This window comes from Archocentrus centrarchus, chromosome 8, assembly GCF_007364275.1.
Source record: "Archocentrus centrarchus isolate MPI-CPG fArcCen1 chromosome 8, fArcCen1, whole genome shotgun sequence".
Taxonomy (NCBI): domain Eukaryota; kingdom Metazoa; phylum Chordata; class Actinopteri; order Cichliformes; family Cichlidae; genus Archocentrus; species Archocentrus centrarchus.
Window position 1 is genome coordinate 23,203,775 of NC_044353.1, and position 22,240 is coordinate 23,226,014.

The 22,240-nt window shown below is 38.8% G+C and overlaps 1 protein-coding gene across 5 annotated transcripts in view; it reads left to right on the forward strand.

Moving 5' to 3' along the window:
- The window catches only part of pbx4 (pre-B-cell leukemia transcription factor 4), a 32,013-nt gene that overhangs the window by 5,955 nt on the left and 3,818 nt on the right, over positions 1–22,240 (forward strand). For 2 of the 5 annotated variants that reach the window (XM_030735215.1, XM_030735217.1), the window contains 6 exons: positions 15,951–16,195; positions 16,675–16,865; positions 17,042–17,177; positions 17,408–17,564; positions 19,989–20,092; positions 21,771–21,857. In XM_030735215.1, the coding sequence (XP_030591075.1) occupies positions 15,951–16,195; positions 16,675–16,865; positions 17,042–17,177; positions 17,408–17,564; positions 19,989–20,092; positions 21,771–21,857 (920 nt within the window). The remainder of the gene's footprint in view (positions 1–15,950; positions 16,196–16,674; positions 16,866–17,041; positions 17,178–17,407; positions 17,565–19,988; positions 20,093–21,770; positions 21,858–22,240) is intronic. The other 3 variants (XM_030735218.1, XM_030735219.1, XM_030735216.1) reach the window with 2 other exon arrangements.

A 22,240-nucleotide genomic window follows, 5' to 3' on the forward strand; every position in this document is an offset into this window, starting at 1 on the left:
AAGTAAAGGCTGGCTTGAGTGAGTGGGGCAGGGTACACTGTTTCCCAGGCAACCAGTGGTCTTATTTACCCTAATGCCATTCACTTTGATTTTCACATTTAGTCTCCCAGCAAACTACAGCGAGGGTCTGTGAGTACTTGTACAGTAAGCTGAGCAGAAAAACAGACCAAGGCATAGAGGCAGGTTAACAATAGATTCCTGCTTGAGGTGAATATGCCAACAATGAGATATAGAGATCTGTGGCTTTGCCTGTACTCTGCTGGCCATCTGCCACAAAGTGCTCTCCTAACTGCGCTGTGTACCTGCTTTGACATTTCACTGCTACTCAGACCCCCTGTAGGCCCCATTGTCTGCCTCTGGAATGTGAATTGACTTCTCTTCATTGCAGCTTGTGAAAGACCCAGTCAGTAGTCCTTTAGTATCTCCACCGATTTTCTGCAGTGTTTTCTCACTAACAAACATACACTTGAGTTGGCACACCCACATACACACTGTCTTCCTTGCACATATACTCGCACACCAAACAGGGATAAAAGCGAACTCAGTCTTGGGTCTACTCCTACTGCCTCGGTCTTGTCCTCTCCCCCTCCCTCCCTCTGCCTCGCTCCCATTCTTGAAAGAGAAGACTTGCTCTGAACTCGGGGCTTTGATATGGTAATGTAATGGTGGTGGTGGAGGAGGGGAGGTGGGGCATGGGGGATGGGAGGTGAATTCCTTTGAGTGCTGCAGTTGGTTAGATTGTTTTCATTGTAAAGGAAATGTTCTGCGCAAATGCCAGTATCCCCCACCCTCCCAGCGACAACCACCCCAAAACACCCCACATTTTCAACAGTGCATGCGTTGTCCTGAGCTTGCACATTAAACAGGACCTCAGTCTGTGTGAAATGTGATTCTTGGTAATACCTTTTTAAAGATACACTTTAAAAATGAATTAAAGTACTTGGAAAGAGACTAGAAATTATCAAAGTTGAGAGCCAGTGGCTTTGCTTCAACTCAGTTCTGTTCCCCCTTGCTCTCATGGGTATTTGCTGTAAAAATAGCTCTTGGTGCAATGGGACAGCTTATGCCAAAATCTCTCACAAGCTACTGCAGTTCACTCTCAGAAGTTTTTTTTTTTTTAATTATTCAGTTCGGGCATGTTTCAGGCATTTCTCCTCACTTTTATGCATTCCTTGTGCTTTACACATGACAACAGTGAATCTGTCACTCACTCTGTTTTGATAACCTTCTCAAGTCCCTGTTTTTCAAGTATGAACATTCACAGTTGTTTATTTTTGGAAATGTTTTAAATAAAAACAAAAATAGAGTTTCAAGTGAAATCGAGCTGTATAGTTTTTAGGCAAGGAGACTGCACCGGCATTATGAGCTTCTCACTCCTCCAGCTCACTTGGACAAATTCACACCCCAGCACTTGCAACTCTTCTTGATAAGCTGTCTGATAAACAACTCTGTGGCATAATGCCATGAGCTAGCTGTTTACAAATGGTGGCAAACTAACTAGCATCCTATCTGGCTAAGACTGAAATTGCTGGCTGTGTGTTGCCCCTAACCGAGTCACATTTCTCAGGATATCCATGCATCTATTATCCACTGTTATGGACCATCTATCCCTTCAGCAGCAACAGCAAGGATTTAACAGCAAGGCCAGTAGCCAGTGCGATGCTAACTTGAGCCAGTTGGTTCCTCTATTAGGTGCCCAGTTGTGCCAGTATTTCAACAATGTGTTAGGGGAACTGGTTAATTGCTGTTTGGCTCTACCACATGTCCAGTCCCATCTCTCTGCACATTTTCTGGGTTATTTACTTTTTTGAATAGAAGACACATTGCCTCATTTTTAGGTGTTTTTTTTTTTTAATTCATATCAATGTTTAATAATTATGAAGCTTTTTAAAAGAAAATTGGTTGTTGTCAGCAAACACCAGCTTATTGTTGAATCCTTAAGTTCCTTAATGAAATTATTGTATGACATTTATTCAGCTCACCCAAGTCTTTGCATTAAATACCATTTCTGAATCCAAACGAACCCAGTTACATATTAAGTGAATTACTACCTGCCTGTATTTGTAAAAACGGTAAAACAACACCATTAAGGTGCCGTTTACACGAAGCCGTTTTCACTGGAAACGGTGTCGTTTTGATGCGTTTCAGCCTTTCGTTTACACGATGGCGTTTCAGAAACGATCCGCGTTTACACGAGGACATGTGAAACGATGAAAACGATGTAGTTCCCATGCCAGGCCACAAGTTGGCGTTGGTTTTCTCTTTGCAGTTTGTTTACGCAAGACGCGCATGCGTGGAGTGACACAGTAGGTAGTGCGGCAAATTGTTCATTACTTACAAAACGGCCAATGTGAGAGGTTTTGTGTGGACAGATGATGAGGTTGGATCGCTGCTGCACACAACGCTGAATTACAAAACGGTAAAAACACAGGAAAAGCATAAGAAGCACTCGTGAATCCGCGAGTACTGTTTATCAGTTTGCGCGTGCGCGAAAAACTGGCCGTCGCAACCATAGTGCGCATGTGCGAGTCGAGCGTTTTCAAATCACCCCGGTTTCAAGTGTTTACACGAAAACGCAAGCCGGTGCGTTTCTGAAACGCTCCACTCTGGACCCCGTTTCTGAAACACATCGTTTTCACTCTGTTGTCGTGTAAACAGAAGGGCGAAACGCATCAAAACGACACCGTTGTCGTGTAAACGCAAGGCCGAAACGCATCAAAACGACACCGTTTCAAAATGAAAACGGTCTCGTGTAAACGGCACCTAAATGTCACATGTAGTTGTTACATGTTTATTCGCCACCAACATAAACACCTTATAAACTTGAGAAATCTAACTTCAATTTGCAACACTTTCTGTTGTGGAGCTGGCCATGCATAAAATTTAACAACAGAATGTCACACAGTGGTATAATCAAGTTGGTAATATTCCCAAGGGATTTAAGGGAAAATCCCTTTCAGAATCACATGAATGATTTATATGTTTGTATTCTACAGACTGAGTACAGTTCTTCAAAGTCTAGTGAATCACATGCCTCATTAAAGAGACTTAATTATTATTAGTTTTCAGAGAGCCCATTTTTGAACAGAGCCATAACATTTTATGAGTTGTTAGGAACCTGAGGGAAGTATTTTATTATTTTTTATGAGGGGAAGAATGCAATATTTTAAACCCAAAAGCATGAAGAAGATAAGAAATTGTTTGTGGCTAAAATGTAATCTAGATGAAACTACCAAACCTATATTTTCAGTTTTACCATCAGGCAATCCACCCCTGTGCTGTCACCAACTTCTCACTTGATCAAAAATCTGGGATTTCTCTTTTAAAGAGTTTATTCCATAATTACATTCACTATGCAGTGGTACAGGACTATCAGATTGGCTTTTCAGGAATCTGCTTTGAATTGTGTTGTCCTGCCAGTCAATTGTTTTTTTTTTTTTCTTTGCCCTGCTCGTTTGCAGAAAGGGATGAAAAAAGATAAGGTTGTGTGTTGAGGGGGTGCAGGAGCGATACAGGGAGATTGATGAGGCAGTAAGAGCAGGAGTAATTACGCGGTGTCCATTCCCCAAGCCAGATTGGCAGACGGCTAATATCACACAGACCCCTGGCCCTGACAGACACCCCCACCCCACACATACATAGCCCAACTCTAACTGGAGAGTCAGAGCACCCCAACCTTCAGCAGGGGCCTAATGGTGTGCAGGCCAGTGGATTTTCCAATGTGTTTTTTCTGAAGAAGATGGGATTCTGACAAGGGTTGTCACCAATGGGAGTGGTTTATCTTTGGTGGATATGAGAATTTTCACTAGTTGGACAGCATTATCAGCATGGATTGCATAGTTATGTGTGCACTTCCTTTTTTTCCCAGCCTGATCCCAGTTTGAGTTACACAATTTACACATTATTGCCAGAACAGTGGGTTTATTAGAAGAGTTGAGACCACTGGACAATATGGAACAAGCATTTGGCCATATGCTTCACTGTTAAAACTGCTATGGTTACTTTATGTTTGAAGCCAGATAACCAGCAGAACTGCAAGTTGTTTGCTCTAAAATTGTTAAGGGTTACTTACTAAAACAGAAACACTTGTAATTACGTACATACTGGTGATAGACCCTGCTAGTCCCCAGAATAGGTGTTATGCCAAACAAGGTAACCCATCAGTGTTGGTTGAGGATCATTAGCAGGGAAGTCTCCTACCTCTCATTTGCCCTCCCTCTCAGCATGCGTGCACCTCACTTTTCTTTTAGGGTTTGCTCTTAAAGGAAGCCGGCATCTCTTTAATTAAAGATATGTAAATGTGGTCTCAGCTGGATTGCACTAGTTTGGTGGTGGTGGGGTGGGCGAGTGTCTGAGCCCAGCTCCTAATCCTGACTAATTAACAATTAATTACAATTGATGGGTGCCTTCCACCCCTCTGCAGCAGTGCTCATTGCTGTCCCAGACAGTATGTTTGTATATTTCACACCATGTCATAAATGCAGGGGAGAAATAGAAACATCAGGGCTGGTGGAGGGAGGGGGTATGCTTTCCACCCCAAGATTAGCAATATGCATTGGGTTGCTGCCTTCATTAGTGTAGGTAGTTATTGTACAATTGTTGGTTAATGTACATTTAAGCCATATTCAGGGAGCATGATTGGTATGTGTTTCAGTGTCAGTTTGTAATGTAGATTAATCTTTGTGTGCGTGTAGGTTAACAGACTCAGTCGATAGTGCTGAAAAAAAGCCACTGCTATATTCTTATGACCAGCCATACATATTATAGGCACAGTAGTTTTATTCCTCACAAGGCTGGAACTTTGAACCTGTTCAGACTAACCATGTAGCCTCACTTCGTTCTAGCATCATCTGACTGTGTCATAATGCTTGTTCACTTGTTATAAATGGGCACTGCTCTTCTGATCTATCGCTTAATTGCCACCTAATTTGCATAACAGTGCAAATTAACGACCTCTCAAATGAGCGTTCATTTTTCACAAAGTCTTTAGGAGCTCCTTAAGAGTCTGTGCTAATGAGCACAGGAGGCAGCTGGCCTGATGAGAGTTGACTGGGGAAAGATCCTACAGTGCTATAACAAGCCTCCTGCTTAGGTGCTCTTCGTCATCCTCCTCTTCCTCCTGTGACATTTGGAAATTTTTTTCTTCCATGTCTGTCTTTTGTTATATACAGAAGTGCATTGGACTCAGGATATCATATTAGAGAATTGCTCAGTTATGCTTAATATGCACTTTTATACATTACAAATTTTAGCTATTACCTAATTGCCAATAAAATGTTGTATAGAAAAAGATCTTGTATCATTCACTTTTATGGCAGTTTGACTTATGTTTTGTCAAATGACCAGCTGTGAGCAAATACCACTATAGTCACTGCAGCTCAAAGTATGCATGCTTAATGTCTGTGTTATGTGGATGAGCTATCTGGATGACCCCCCCCCCCCCAAAAAAAAAAAAAAAAAATTATGAAAATGTACAATAAAAGATATTTTGTGATGAGATTTGGGTAACAAATAAGACTATTTCCAAATTTCAATAATTTTAGACGTTCATCATGCCGCCAGGATGATGAACGTCTGATAATTCATTAATTTAAAAAAACAACACATTATTGCGCTTTATTGTGCTTTTACAATGTAATTTTACAGGTGTTCCTTGAACTTTATACTGGTATGGAGCAAGGTTATTATAGTTAATGAAAACGAGCAAAATAATGAAAACTAAAATTGAAAAAGACATTGTCGTTAACTGAAATAAATAAAAACTATAATTAGGAAAAAAAGATAACTAACTAAAACTGTATTGTAGGTTACTAACTAAAACGAACTGAAATTATAGATAAAATGACCTTTGTTTTTGTTTTCGTTATTTTATTTAAAAGCCTTGTGGATTTTTTTCCGCTCTAGTAGTTTAAGCTGGGAGCGTCATCAAGCAACTGTGCGTGTGCATGTGCATGTGCGTGCATGCACCGCGCTGGTCCGCAAAGTAATGGCAGCGGTCTGCCAAGAAAGCAGCAGAGTCCCATAAGGGGTTTCTTTGAATATGATAGAGAGACAGATAGAAGCGAGTGTCTTGTGGATGATGAAAAATGTGCGGAGCACTTCTTAAGGGGAAAAAACACCAACATCAAAGTCCACCTGAGAAGTGCGCACAAGGCATCTACGGAAAGCCAAAGAGGGGGAAAAAGTCCCAGTCTGCACTGCATATAAAATACCAGCATGCGCAAGGTAATTAACATACATAATCCAGCTACACAGGCATAATATGTTGGCCACTTGCGTAGGTTGTGTACAGAAGCCGCAAAGACCCAGAAAGTCTAATTAGCGAGCATCTAACCAAGCTAGCTCTCTGAGCAGCTCCAAAACAGTACCCGCTTCATGTAGTGGATAACATCAGGATGCAGCTGGATTTGAGCTTTGATTCCTTCAAAGAGTTCAGTTTGTTTTTGTCAAACATTCACTGCGTTCTGATGTTATACACCACATGTAGGTGTTGTTAATCTACTGCACTGACGCTGAAGTTTATTGTAGAGTTTAGTGGGTTTTGGAGTTTGTCTTTATGTTTCTCCCTGTCGATGTTCATCTGTGTCTTTGATATTACACACATTTATCACGTAACGCTGCTGTCTTGTGAACAGTTGGTTGTTGAATAAAAATTTTTAAATGGTATCTTTTGTCAATTGTGTTTTTGTTTTGTTTTTTTATTGCACAATAGTCACTCTTGCACCTTGAATCTTGCACCTGACAAACTATGAAAAAAGTAAAACTAATACTAAAACTAATGAAAACTAAGCATTAACCAAAACTAAAAATTCATAAAAACGAGTAAAACCACTCTGAAAACGAACTAAAACTAACTGAATTAGAGGGGGGAAAGTAAAAACGAACTAAAATTAAACTATAATGTAAAATCCAAAACTATAATAACCTTGGTATGGAGGTAGCCAAATAATAAATCATATGCGATGTTGAAATTGGACTGGGCAAAACAATGAAATCTGGACACCAAGACAGTTACAGGCAGCTGTTAATGGTTCTTCCACAGGTTCATCTGTAGAAACGTAGAAACTTCTAGGTATGATCTGTGATCTCTTTCTGTACTCTTCATTCAAGCTAAACTAAGCTGTGAGTGACTTGGGTAGGGGCTAAAATGCACCACTGTCAAGGAAAGGGCTGTGCTTGATTGATAACTCAAACAAAACGAGAGCTTTGTGTTGATGATGCAAAAAAGCAAATGTTTATCCAGATTATCTTGTCTTCATAATTGTTGGAAGCCAAAATTGTAAATAAAATTCAAATCTGAAACATTGTCCAGCCCTAACTCACAGGTTAAATTTTAAATTGAAGTTGGGTCAAAATTATATTTCTAAGGCATGTAAAATATGCTATATATATATATATATATATATATCTATCTATCTCAGGGAAATTATTGTAATTATTCACCTAAACTACACATATTGATAGATGTAGAGAAAAGCATTGTTGATCTTTCATTAAATAACCACGCAATTGATATCCCTCAGTGTTTGTGTTGTATTTGTTGTTGTCTTTGCTCAAGTGTCCAAGCCTCTCTGTTTAGTTAATTAAGGGCTGATTGATGATGTGTTGGACTGAAGTGTTGTGTTTGCCCAAGGTGTGAATTCTCCAATTCACACGTTTGTAAAATCACAGTGTGTTTACTTTGAATGCTTACCTGTGTGTGTGCGTGTGTGTCAGAGTGGGGGGCTGTGTGCAACAGGGCTCTGATGAACTACACAAACAGATGCTGATTAGTGTGAGCTGCTTAAAGTAGAAATGGACATATGGATTGGGCTCATTAAAGCCCCATTCAGATGTACACTCCTTTCTATTAATCTGATGGCATCTGAACGTGTCAGTTTCATGTCTGAATGAACACCCTGGTCACTTAAAATGTAAAAGCTGAAACACAGTCTTACTAGGGGCCTTGGAATTTTTGTGAAAACTCTTAAGTTTTTTTTTTAACCCCAAAAAGAGGGAAACTGGATTATTATTTATTTTATTCCATAAAAGAGTAAACTTAAACTCGGGGTCAGGTGCTGGAGTAATTGTTAAAGAAAGCCTGTCAGTGAGCAGGTTAGTTTTAACAAAACCAGACTCTTTCTTTGTCCTCCACTTCTCTGCTCCTGCTGACAGCTGATATCCAACCACAGACACATTGAAATTGTGATTAAATGTTAGTCCACTTTTTTGATTAGTCTCAGTTATACACAGCCACAGGCGACGTTCTTGGGACGTTGTGGATTTATTCTTAGCTCCAAAAAGAAAAAAAGGTTTATAACACAGCAGCTGACATTAAAGCAGTTCCCAGGTTGTCAGTAAGTAACTCTAGACTGTATCATTTACCATATTTTGCTGTTTCACTGTTTAATGAATCATATCTACATAAAGCTTTAGACACATAAGACACTCGTCAGTGATCAGACATGTCATGTTGTGACAAAATCAAACCAAATCAATATATCTTATTGAGTTACAGGTAAATGAATATATTTAAAAATGTAATTAGTATGATATAAGCTATTAAAGGTTCATGACTGAATGGACTTATTGAAAAGAAATGTAATGGAGTGAATTTTCACTCCATTACATTGTACATTGGTGTACAATGTAATGGACATTGGTGTTTGTACATATTGTACATTGGTGTTTACCTTTAATCTCTACTCCTCCCTTATTCCTAGGGCAACTCTTTAAAAAATTGCTACAGGTATTCATTGGGCAAATCTATACAAAATGCTGCAGATGAATTTCAGATTTTTGACTTTATTTTGTACGATTTTTTTTTTTTTTTTTTTTTTTTTTTTAATTTTCAAGAAGTACTGTAGATTGATTGACTTCAGTCGCTACTCCTCCCTTATTTTGTTGGCCAATTCTTCTGAAACTTGGGATGAGTATTCATTAGGCAGAATGCTCCAGAGAGATTTTAATTTATTTACTTTTTAACAAATTTTCAACATTTGTAAAAAATACAAAAGTTTGTATCAGCTCAATGATGACATTAGTTTCCATTCCAATATATCAGTATTTCCCAAACTTTTCACAATGAGTACCACCTCAGAAAATATGTGGCTATTCAAGTACCACCATTATGACTGGTATAAAAATTGATTTCCGGTGTTTGCCAGGAAATGATTCCCTGTATTTAAACTGTTGTAAATGACTTGCTGACCTATGTGATCTGTGAAAAATGTAAAAAAAAAAAAAATCTCTCATGAGTTATATCAAGTTATTATGAGTGAGAAAAAACATTTTTGTCATTAGGTAGAAGCTACTTTTACATATTCTTTAACATTTTAATTGACATTAAAAATGTATTTTAAAGAGAAATCTGGCCAAGAGGGCAGCAGAAATGACAACAGATATAACCTTACAGTTCTATAAAGGTATTCAAAGTGGCCAAAAAGGACTGGATTAATTGTTATGTAGGTACAATAACACAGTCATAAAGATATTTTCAAAACCGGTAATTTCTTCATTTTATATAGAAGTCATTCATAAATCCTGTTGACCTCACTCTTTTTACCAATAGAAGCGAACACATTACACATAAAAGTGCTTAGAAATGTCAGAAATCACTTTGACAGATGATCACTTTTTGGCACATTATTGGTACCTCCCAACCAACATGTGGTTATTACGGTAATTTTACTCATGCTGTCACAGAAAGCCCACGAATTTGCTCTTTTGTCCCTCCACGCACACACAACACATATTTCAAACGTGTCAGCGGCGATATGCTCGCTTAGGCTAGCCTGTTACCTGTTTAGCCTGTTGGATGGTGTAAAAAATTTTCAGCAAAGACAAAACCTAGTTTAAGCTAAATTTCACTGATCACGTTGTTCAGCATTTAAAAAAAAAAAAAATATATATATATATATATATATATATTTTTTTTTTTTTTTTTTTTAAAGAGTTATTTAATCTTAAAAAAAAAAAAGTCATGGAGACTTCCTATGTACTACTAGAGAGAGTGGTACCGCCAGTGGTATGCGTACCACAGTTTGAGAAAGACTGCAGTATGTCACATATTGTACAAGTGGAACACTTGATGGTGTGGCTCTATAGGCCAACAGGTCTCTTGCATCAGCTTGCCTTCATATTTCTAGCTAGGATTTAAAATGCAGGATCTGCTCTCTGTCTTTTTTTTTTTTTTCTCCTTCTCATTACCCATGCAGGAACTCAACTGTGGGTGAGATATACTCAACAAATTTAGATCAGCTTTTCTGGAAGTGAAATCGCAGAGTTCAGGTTTAAGTGAAATTCAGAGTTCAGGTTTACAGTTTGTTAAGCCTGCTCTCTGGAAGAGGCCACATGTTGTATCTGCTAGCATTTCTTCTTTTCATTATCTAAAATGCAGGTTTGAATGGATAAGCATAACAGGGGACTTATACTTATGTGTTAAATCTACACCGCAGGTATGTTGTAACCGCAAACCCTACTGAAACCCTACGCTGTAAGCTGATGTGCACCTCCCTGGAAATGTAACTACACTCGCCGTGTCCACAGTTTGCACAGGTACAATTGCTAGCAACGGCACTGGCCACTTGCGTAGGCTGCATCGTAGGCTCTAGAGTTGATTTCCCACAGCAGGATAAATTAAGCGTGAAATGATGTACTGATATAGGACTGTCTCTCTTTGTGAGATGCTCAGCTCACTAAAAAACATGATTATTTTGGCGAGGGATTTTTATTAATAACATCCTAATATTTTCACAACTTACATCTAGCACTGCCTATTAGGTTTAGTAAGTTCAAATTTACTTAACATTTGCTTTTACTTAATGAATAATTGAAGTAGAATCCAATCTAATTGACACTTTGTCAAAGAAGCCAATGGTGTGGCTGAATTTTGTTAAAACAGATGAGTGTAAACTTTGCAAACAGCTGTTTGCATATCAACAATCAAAAAAAAAAAACATAGCCTCACTTGTATGAGTTAAGGTGAACCTCTAACTTTTGTCTTGATGATGTGAGGCTTTGAGTACAAACATTGCTGTATGTGTGTGTCACATGCCAGTGGCAGCCACTGTTCACAATCTCATGATGGAAACTGTTGAACTTATTTCTCAGAACATGAGGCCTGTTAGTGTTATTCCTCAATAGTTCTTTTGCTGGAAACACCAGTTGCTATTTTTTCAGAAGTCATATGAAAATAGACAAGTACAAACTGGCCAGTTTGACTTCAGTATAAAATGCCAAGATTGAAATTATTTAAGGCAAATGTGCCACACATACAATGGCTCCCTGTCATTGTTGGTTTTATTTAAATGAAACTTGATATAAGTGTAACATATGGCTGAATGGAGGGGAACATGTCATCACTTTAACAGATTCATGAACCCTGTAATAATATGTATCAGAAAAGAGCCAAATTTACCATATCCTGCAAAACACTCCATTTTTTGGAAGAATAGATATTTTTTTGTGTAGAACTACATTGCTTTTCCTTCTTTTTTCCTTTTTGTTTGTTTTTTTTTTTGTTTTGTTTTGTTTTGTTTTTACAGCATCCATTCAGCAAGAAAAAAAAAAGACATCAGGAAGTGATTAATTTTTAATGCTAGTCTTTACAGTTTGAATGTAATTTTTCCATCTGCCTAAGGGACAAATTTGTTCACACGTCTTATTTTTTTTCCTTATTGAGCAACCCTTTTCAATTTTTTTCAATTTTTTTATTTTTTTTTTACCAAAATTGCATGGTAAATCAAAATGCTTCATGCACAAAAGAACTTAGTTGTGAATTTTGGCATTAATCATTCATTATAACTTATGGTTTTGTAATAAAATAGCTTTTGGCATCAAGGCCACTAGTTGTGATATTGGCTTTCAATATTGCATTTATGGATAATGATCTGAATGTAATTAAGACAAAGTTTGTATTTTACTCGATGTATTGTAAAAGACTTTAATGAAACTGCTCTCTTTAACAGTACACCTCACTGTTTTTTCTGCAGAATGAAAGTCAAACTCATCCAACACCAGATAATTGGGAGTCAGTTCCAGTTTCATCAAACTTATGTTTACTGTGCTGTTCTTTAATAAATTATATGTATCTTTTATGAAATCAAGTCAGTCAACCTGGAGGATTTTCAGCTGCTGTTTGGTGTCATGCATGGTTCAAGCAGAAGTTTATTTTTTCCCCTAAGGTATTGTTTATTTTTCCACTTCATAAAATGGTGAAAGAGTAGTTTTAATATAGGTAGATTGGCCCTACTTCTTATTTTCCTTCAGTGTATTTGAGCTGCACGGGTGCTATTTTATCTCTTGCAGTCAGTTTTGGTCTCTATACATGGGTTTACCTATCATAACACCAGAGCTGCTGCTGAGATTTGTTTCTGCATTTTTATAAGTCAAATTTGCATATTTATGTAGCAACTTTTTTTTCATTGTAAAAAAAAAAAAAATCTTTCTGTGGGCCATTCTCTTTATCTGAATTCTCTGTAATGAAAGGAAAAACTGATGTTTTCACAGTCCTATCTTTTCTCCCTTTCTGGCTCTCTCGCTCTGGCACGTCTGTACTCTGGATTCTGTATATTTGTGGCCCCTGTCTCTTTCTCTCTCACACACACATCTTCTCCTGTGACTCCTTTTTTCAATTCTCCTTGGTTCTCCTTCTACCCTCTCTCCTTACCTTTTTTCCCCCTTTTTTCCCTTCTCTATCCTTCTCTCTCTCCCGCTCCCTTGCTCTCTCCCAGTGAAAGGCTGAGAATACCCAAGGGAGCTGATGCAATTAAAATGCTAATCCTGTCTGTCTACAGAGAGAGGGAGAAGGAGGGGGGGGCTGACAGCATGAGGGATTGCGGCTCACATGGAGAACTCGACTGAAATGGAGAACAGGGGAGGGGGGGGGCACTGGGGGAGGTGTCGGGTGGGGGTGCGCTGAAAGGGAGGGGGAGGGGATGTGTGTTGGGGAGACAGAGTGAAAAAGGGGATGCTAGCGAGGGAAAAGACAGACAAGGATAAAGCTTGTGCTGTGAGCTGAGCAATGATATACTGATTACGTTTAAGCCTTATCTATGCCTATGTGTGGAAGGCATTACAGTTAATGTACAGCGCTGCACTACTGGTTAGGTTGTTCACCCTTACCTGCAGCACTTCATATATTGTGTGTTGTGTCTGCACAGCACACCATTTCCACATTGGCTGTGCAGAAATGAGAATGATTATGTATGCAGTGAAAGCCCAGCTGGATACCCTGAATATTTCATAGTATGTGTTGCTCGCTTCGTCTCTCAATACCACACCGCCCAACTTGGCTGGTAACGTGTGCATAATAGTGTGATTTCTAAGATCTTTGAATGCAGGCTATGGGCCTTAAGCAGTCTTACTACTTTTTTTTTTTTTAAGGGGAATTTAACTATCATTACTTATAGCACTGCTGCGTTTTAGCCTGTCAGTAATAGACCCAGTCCAGTATTTGATCAAATGGAAACACTGTTTAGGTTCTAATATCCAGCCAGTTTTCAGACATGTAAAATATTTATAACTCATATATCCAGTTTTGAGGAGGCCTATTGTTAGTTTCAGAGTCAAGGACTTTCTGTATTCTTTTTGTGATTTTTTTTTTTTTTTTAAACATATCTGTGTCATATGGTTCTCTTCTGTGTGGCATCTTAACTTATCTTAACAGATGCTATAATACCACTAGACCAGTAGACTGTGCATGAGTGCGATTCTGGGTAATCACAGCTTAATTTGAGTAATTAGGGGAATGTAGGGGCATTAGGCTACAGCTGGGGGCCATAATGAGTGGGGGCAAAAGGGAGGGAGAGAGGTGAGAAGCTTCAAGAGCCACAGTTGCCCCTCTTCACTGTAGGTCAGTTGTACATTTCAGTAAATGGGCTGTAAAGAACAAAACATAACTACATATAAACAAACTCTTTATAAGCATACTTAAACTTAAGCCAATATCAGTGTTGCCTAAGCATTAGTTTAATGGATACAAAAGATATTTTGTCGTTGATATGCAATTTGGCTATACTTCACGTGGTTAAAAATTGTACAGATCATCCGTGAATTACAGAAAGAAAGAGAGAAAAAGAGGAGGGAAAGAGATGGGCGAATCAGGGTCATTAGTTCAGGCGACTGGGTCTGCTGCATTCCTGAGCCCTGAGATGGGGGAGCAGCAGAGCAGGAATGTGCCTTGGAGAGAGAAGAGACCTAAGCAGAGGGAAAAGAAAAAGGCAAGAAGGAACAAGAAAAAAGTGAGGGGTAGGAAATGGGGAAAGTTGGACACTTGGCTACTTACGGCCTTGTAAAATGGTGGAACAGACTCATTTATCAAAATGAAGTTATGAAAAAAGGAGGGAAAAAACTCATTTGCTCCATCGCACTTGGAAAATTTAAGCAAAACTGTTTTTGTCCTCATTTCTTCACATCTGTTACCCTAGACTACAGCTCTACTCATTTGTTAGCTCTGACTTCTCCACAGCTGCGTAAAACTTGTTTTTCATTGTGACCCTTAAAGACTCACAAGTAAAGATTCATAGGACTCACAAGATAAGCTCTGAATGTGTGAGTTCAACCACCTTTTGAACTTTGATACACTTTGACAAACTAGCATAATCCTTAAGGAGTACAAGTACCTAATGCCTCTCAGTTTTCACTGGGATTAATCTTGTCATCCATATTGGTAGCTTCTGTCTCATCCAAGATTCTGCTTGATTTCATCACTGTTTTCAGTTAGGTTTTTTCATTTAGTCTGCAGTTACAAAGATCAACATAAATGTGGGCATAGTATTGTTTTTATATGTGACTATGAACCTGTTTCTACAATCATAATGAGAAAAAAAAATCATTAAAAAAATATATATATAAATTTAATTTAAGGGGGGGGTCATCTTTAAATGCCTTGATTTCTGTGAAATTCTTTATAATTCTTTATATATTTTTATAGTGATGAAAAACATAGAAAAGTGAGGGTTTTTTTTTATCATTTATGCTTCAACAATTCAGTGGCTGTTTAAAAAATATTAACAGATTTTTTTTCCATTGATGTCAGACATTTATCACAGTGGTTGCCACATTTTTCTCATTCACTCAGTGAATCACTGCAATACAAAAATGATCTGTAATTCATACATTAATGTACTGTATCTGATGTCTCAAAAATAAGATTTTCCAAATAACTGGATTGTTTGTAAATACTGTGCTCAAGACATTACATTTTGATGTCAAGTTTCTACTCTTACTTTCTGAAGTTGAATGATTGAGAGGCAAAAAAAAGGGCAAGTGCAATTGAATTTAGTTAAGTGTTAAAAGCTTCAGGCTCTCAAGAAAAGATGGCTGTCTAGAGTTAAAACTTTTCTGTAACAAAGGTGTCTTTAAGGGAGTGAGTGTGTGTGTGTGTGTGTGTGTGTGTGTGTGTGTGTGTGTGTGTGTGTGTGTGTGTGTGTGTGTGTGTGTGTGTGTGTGTGAGGGGGGGAGAGAGATGAGAGCATGGCTGCAGGCTGACAGAGGTCCTGGTATAATACAGTGGTGGAGAACAGCGACTGATAACTATACTTATGGCCACTGGGGCTCATAGTGACAGCACATGCACTCCTATTACTGGTCCCATGCCTCATGCCCTTATCTCTGGCAGTGTGCCACACAGAGACCACAGTGCCCTCTGCTGTTGATTTAGAGGAAGTTCAGGCTTATTGAGAATTCAGTCAGGCATTCATAGCTATGACTCAGGGGAGAAACTTGTGACTGGGTTTTGACAGTACTGCACTTCTTTGAATTTTAGCAGTGATAGATTGTCTTTCTGTGCATTCCTATAAGCCACAGCATGTTCCTTGGGAAATTGTGTGGTCTGTCACTTTTAAAACTTTTTTTAACCAACAGGTTTTCTTAAATCTAGATGAGTTGTAGTTTGGGCAGGTGTTTTCTCATACAGGTAAATGCTAACTTTACCTGTCTAAATGCTGTTCCCACTTGCTTATCTCCAGTGCTGAGTATACGAGGCGTGCAGGAGGAGGACCCCCCAGATCCCCAGATCATGCGGTTGGACAACATGCTGTTAGCAGAGGGTGTGTCGGGACCAGAAAAGGGTGGAGGATCAGCTGCAGCGGCTGCAGCTGCTGCAGCAGCAGGAGGCTCGCCCACCGACAGCAGCATCGAACACTCAGACTACAGAGCCAAACTTGCCCAGATCCGCCAGATATATCATTCTGAGCTGGAGAAGTATGAGCAGGTTTGTGCTGAATGTACTTAAGGGGCATGCATATGTGGACACATTCTTTGTGTGTACACTATAAAACATTTTGGCAACCCTTGACAGCAAGAAGAAGAGCATCTTTGTTTAGTGTTTGGCCAAACATAAGATAAAGGAAAACCAAGATAAGTGTGTGGAACTGCTCATCAAGACTAGTGATGTTTAATAGAGTACATGTGACAGTGCATACGTATGGTGTGCACAACAAGTGTCCAGTCTACTTTTCTAGTAATTAGATACAGAAAGCATGAACTGGCCCTTATTATGTGACATTAAGGCTCTAATTTAATTTTTTAAACAAATTTATGTATTTAATAATTACAATTAAATAGTGTTATTCAGAGGAGTCTGACAGCTGAGGCCTCAAAACTATCACACTGTGCAGAGTTTGTGCTTTGTCCTTCTTTTTACAATAGTATTCAACTACTCTCTCTCTCCCCCCTCTCTCTTTGTTCCAGGCCTGTAGTGAGTTCACCAACCATGTAATGAACCTGCTGAGAGAGCAGTCTCGCACACGGCCCATCTCTCCCAAGGAGATTGAGCGCATGGTGGCCATAATCCACCGCAAGTTCAGCTCCATTCAGATGCAGCTCAAACAGAGCACCTGTGAGGCCGTGATGATTTTGCGCTCACGCTTCCTTGATGCCAGGTCTGTCTGTGTGGGTCTATCTGGCTACTGTCTATTTGTCTGTTTATTGTCTGTTTGGCTGAATTGATCTGAGAACTTGGAAGTCGTAGTTTTATCAGATGTACATTCCAAAGATACTGGTCATTATCTCAATCTCTCTTTCTCTTTGGCTCTTTCTCTATCTGTCTCTCCCTCAGACGCAAGAGGCGTAACTTTAACAAGCAAGCTACAGAGGTGCTGAATGAGTATTTCTACTCCCACCTTTCTAATCCTTACCCTAGTGAGGAAGCCAAGGAGGAACTGGCCAAAAAGTGTGGGATCACGGTGTCTCAGGTGACTTGCCAACATAACTGTTATCCAGTATAGAGAAGATACTGTAGCTGTTTTATAAGAGCAGTGGTTATATGGTTATTAAACCTAGGTGTCTATACTTAATTTAAAAGAACTAAAACTATTAAGCTAAGCAACTCACATGATTTTTTTTTTCTTGTTAAAAGTTTTTTTTTTTCTTTCATTAAGGGTGCACAGCACATAAATGCATATGACATCTGTCTGGCCCTCAGGTCTCTAATTGGTTTGGCAACAAGAGAATACGTTACAAGAAGAACATTGGTAAGTTTCAGGAGGAAGCAAACCTCTACGCAGTTAAAACAGCGGTGGATGCAGCCAATGTGTCAGCGCAGGCTAGCCAGGCTAACTCTCCAGCAACGCCCAACTCAGGTACCACATGCTCAATTTCTTCTACCTGCAGGGGCTGCCCCTTCTTATTAACAGGCTTCACTTCCTATACACAAGCTTTTGTTCTCGCATAACTGAACCACAGAACGAGTGTATAGTGGCTTGATAGTTCAAAGGAAAAACCACACTGAAAACTGCAAATGAGCTCTCACTCAGCTACCACACTGAGTCTTTGTAGTTCTGTGAAATTATCTTGTAGAAAAAAAATTATATATGCTGATACACATTAGATTACTTATAATAATCAGTATTGTGGCAGCAAGCCAGAAGCCAAAGATAGTACCCAGTACATTAGTATGTTCTCAAGGTGACACAGAAGTACATTTAGCATTTAGAAAATTTGGACATGTACCTACAGCATTTTTTTTCAGAGAACCTTGCTTATCCCAGTATTTTACAAGAAAGTATTTGCTTGTATTGTTTTCTGAGAAGTTCCTTCACCAGTCTGTTTAAGTGATCATATTCTGCCATTCAGACATAAATTACCTTTTGATGGAATGAGCCACAGTACTCATATAATATTATGAGCGAGATTTGACAGGATATAAAATGACATAACGCATTAGGTTAGGTTTTATTACCACAGTTGCTGTATTTTTATAGTTTTTTTTTTTTATTAAAATATGTAGTATGTAGTATATGTAGTAATGGAAATGCATCCATACAAACTTGGGTAAACTTTAGTAATTGCATTTAACAACTAGTAGGGACAGTAGTAAACTGTAGCTTATAAAACATGACTCTAATATTAGAGCTCACCTGTCTGAAGTGATGTATAAAATGTAATTTGCTGTTAGAAACTGTCTGACCCTGTCTCAATATTTGAGATGATTTATTACAAGTATTTAGGGAAGTTACTGCATTTTTGCAGTGTGTATAAATGGAAATAGTCGTGGATGGTTTCTTCTGCTGTCTGATGCTGCTGCTATACAACTGAGAAGAAAGACTTCTAGAAATAGCTGGATGCACTAAACTAACTTCTGCTACTGGTAATGTTTTGTCAAAATCCAGATTTTAGTCATAACCTTTAATCTTAGATTTTGTTAATCTGATCTGTTAGACTCTGTCTTCATTATGGAAAAGTTTGGGCAGAGTGTGGCCATGAGACAGAGACTGAAAGCGGGTGTTTAACAGCAAAAGTTGTTTATTTTATTTTATTGCTGGCATGCATTATCTAAAACTATCATGTCTTTTTAGTGGAGCAACTCATGATGGTCAAGCAACATTCATGCAGTCTGTTACTGTGACTCTGTACATTTTTGCATCATGTTGGAAGTTTTACTTCATTCATAAATATACATACATAAAGCCTGACTTCATAAGATTGCCATTGTGATTTTAAGTTTAAGGCAGGGGTGCCCAAACTCCCGGCCCGCGGGCCGGTTCCAGCCCTGCCCCTACTTCCGGTCAGCGAATTGATGTCAAAAATAACATACAATTTGGCCCTTTAAGTTACTTTTTTGACATTTCGCTTAACCCTAATTGGAGGGGAAGGCGAAATGTCAAAAAAGTAACTTAAAGGGCCAAATTGTATGTTATTTTTTACATTAATTCGCTTTCCAGAAGTAGGGGGTGGAAGTGGCCCGTGGGCCGAGTTTGGGCACCCCTGGTTTAAGCTGACAAAAATGCACAGACACAAAGCTAACAGTTCAGATGCTGTCAGCCAGAAAGTAGAGCATATTAGAAAGGTGTTTTCTTGACACACTGACATTGAAACAAATGATTCCCATAATTCATTAGGCTTCTTGTTTAAAAAAAATGTTTAAAGCTTTCAGTGAACCACAACAAAAGCAGTTAAACAATTACACACATATGACATATGTGTCTATATGATATAGTGGTCTCAATTTACAAAGCAACCTTAGTGGGCAAGGTAGGTAGAGGTTTTAATTCATTTAATCACTTTTTTTCTTGGGACTTCGGTGCACTGGACCATAAATTCTCCTTTGAGCTTCAACATTTGGCTTTATTTCTTCTGATAAAACACAGTCATGGAATAAATGCGTGTGTCTGTGTCATCATTTCCATCCAGACTAAAATACAGTACTGGAGTTTTCAAATTTAAACTGGGCCCATTGCATTTTCAAAAATAAACGGTGCTGAAATACCAGTTTAGTGTGGACATTACACACAAAGATAACAAAACCCACATGTTTGAAAGCAATAGTCTATTGGTGTCAGCGTACCCTAAGTGAACATGTTGCATCAGTTAGTGTACACGACATACGTATGCTGAGGAGAATCTTCGTTTTAGGGTTTATAAAAATTAGTTATTTAAAATAAGGTCACTGAAAACTGTAACAGTGACCCTGATTTTTCAAAGCGTTGTCCCTGACCAGTGGTAACCTTTTGATTTCATTGCACTATGGTGGGGCTGATTAGCTATTGGATATACATTGCCTGCAGGGTCACCAGGGTCATTCAGCTTGTCTCACACAGGCGACACCTACCTTGGCCTACGTTCCCTCAACGGGGAGGGTCTCAACATCGCCCCTTCTCTACAGCCTCAGGTATGCATTGAGGACAGCTGTGCAATTGGCAGTTGCCCTCAATGCTGTTAACCTAGCCACCCCACTTCCCCAGATATCTTCCTTTAGGCTAGCTCCTTTTGACCTCTCCTCAGATCCTGTCCTGACTTTGTCTTTATCACCAACGACTCCTGCCCCACACAAACAGACCATTCTTTGCTATGTACAGGAAACCTTGAGGCACTTTACTCAAGAGTTTGTTTGTTTGTGACTACTGAAATGTATGTTCTCATTACCCTCTGTAGTTAAATGTAGTCCCTATTACATATTCAGCAAACATAGAACCAGGTTCAGTATGGAAACACTGTAGGGCCATCAAGGTTCTTCATGATGTTGTCTTCATGCAGATGGAATATTCCTACAAATCCAGGCTGGGGATTGATCCTATAGTCCCTCTGGTTAATCATCAGTTTCTTTACCTCTAGGTTGTCCTGTATTTCCAAGTGTATCACAGCATCCTGCCTTTTTCAGTCCTTGTGTCCCCCAAATGTTTCAAACGTCCCATATCTCTCTATAAAACCCATTTCCCAAAATGTTGGGACACCATGTAAAATGTAAGCAAAAACAGAATGCAGGGATCTGCAGATAATTTAAGCCCTATATTTAAATGAGAATAGTACAAAGGCAGCATGTCAGATGTTGAAATGGAGACAGGGTATGTTTATGACTGTTGCATCACCTCTTCTCCAGTTGCTGTAGTTTTGAAAAAGAATTGTTTACTCATTTGTGCTTGATATAGTATTTCAGTTGCTCAACATTTCAGGGCTTCCTTTGTTGTATGTTTTGTTTTATAATCTGCCAGGTGTTTTCAGTGGGTAACAGATCTGGACTGCAGGCAGGGCAGGTCGGCATCTGGACTCTTTTATTATGGAGCTATGCTGTTGTAATGCATGCAAAATGTGGTTTGGCACTGTCGTTCTAAAATAAACAAGGCTTTCCTTGAAAGGGACACTGCTTGGATGGAAGCATATGTTGCTACAAACATGTACATATGTTAATGACTTGTTGCCAATCAAACCTATTAGTTTATGGGATTTTCCATGAGGTTTTCTTGCCCTTTTACTGTATTTTGTTACTCTGTGCCAATAAAAATCTCAATTACAGTATTCAATATGTTGTCTTCATATAGTTTTGCAATTATTTAAATTCTATATAAGTGAAATCATTGCATTCTGTTTTATTTGCATTTTAGACAGAATCCTAACATTTTGGAAAATATGTTGAATTCACACCCACACTCATGTAGATGCAGAAGAACTTTCTTCACTGTGAATTGTTTTTGTTATTTGTTTGTTTAAAGAAGTGTCATTGTATTGTTTTGGCTGGATCCACAGATTTCTTCTGTTCAGGACTAGTATATAAATAGGTGCAAGACTGCCTTTTGGCTTCAGCTGCAGTCTTTCATTCAGAGCATAAGTGGTTTAACAGTCATGAAGTTGATTGGTGAGACACAAATTTTAGTGCTCACACTGAAACAAGATAGTAGAGGAGCTTTATTTTTGAGTAACACAATCTGGTTCTGATGCATACAGGAGAGGTTTGTGGATGCTATAACTTCCCTGGTCATTCTGTGGTCGTCTGCATAAAAACAGTGATTTAAATATTTGTCTAATTGTGCTAAAGTGTGTGTGTGTGTGTGTCAATGTTTTGCTTCTGATAGGTGGATACCCTGCACCCTGTTACACACCTGACGGGCGGCTATGAGGAGTTGTCAGGTAGTGGCCTCTACACCCCTCATCGCCTGGATGTGAGTACCAACTTAAAATTCGTCATGTGGTGTAGCTCATCAATAAGTATTTGGCTTGTCAGGACACCGAGCTGTAGAGTGCTCTTATTAAAGTATATAACAGTTTAATTTTGAAATTGTCCACTTTAATTTTAAATGTGTTGATGAAATCCAAGCACTTTTCTTTGTGTTTTAGTTCCCTTTTGTTTTAAAGCTGTTACTTGAGGCTAAAAAAATATGATTAAATCTAGTCGTGTAAACTGAAACATAAATTTTGCAAGTGCATGGTTTAGGCTTCAGGCAGGAAAACTAACAGCAGGGAAAGGGAAAAATTTTTAACATAGTGCTATGTCCTCCAGTCTATGGGGTTGTCGGTGCTAGTAATTTTTGCAAATGTGTGTGGA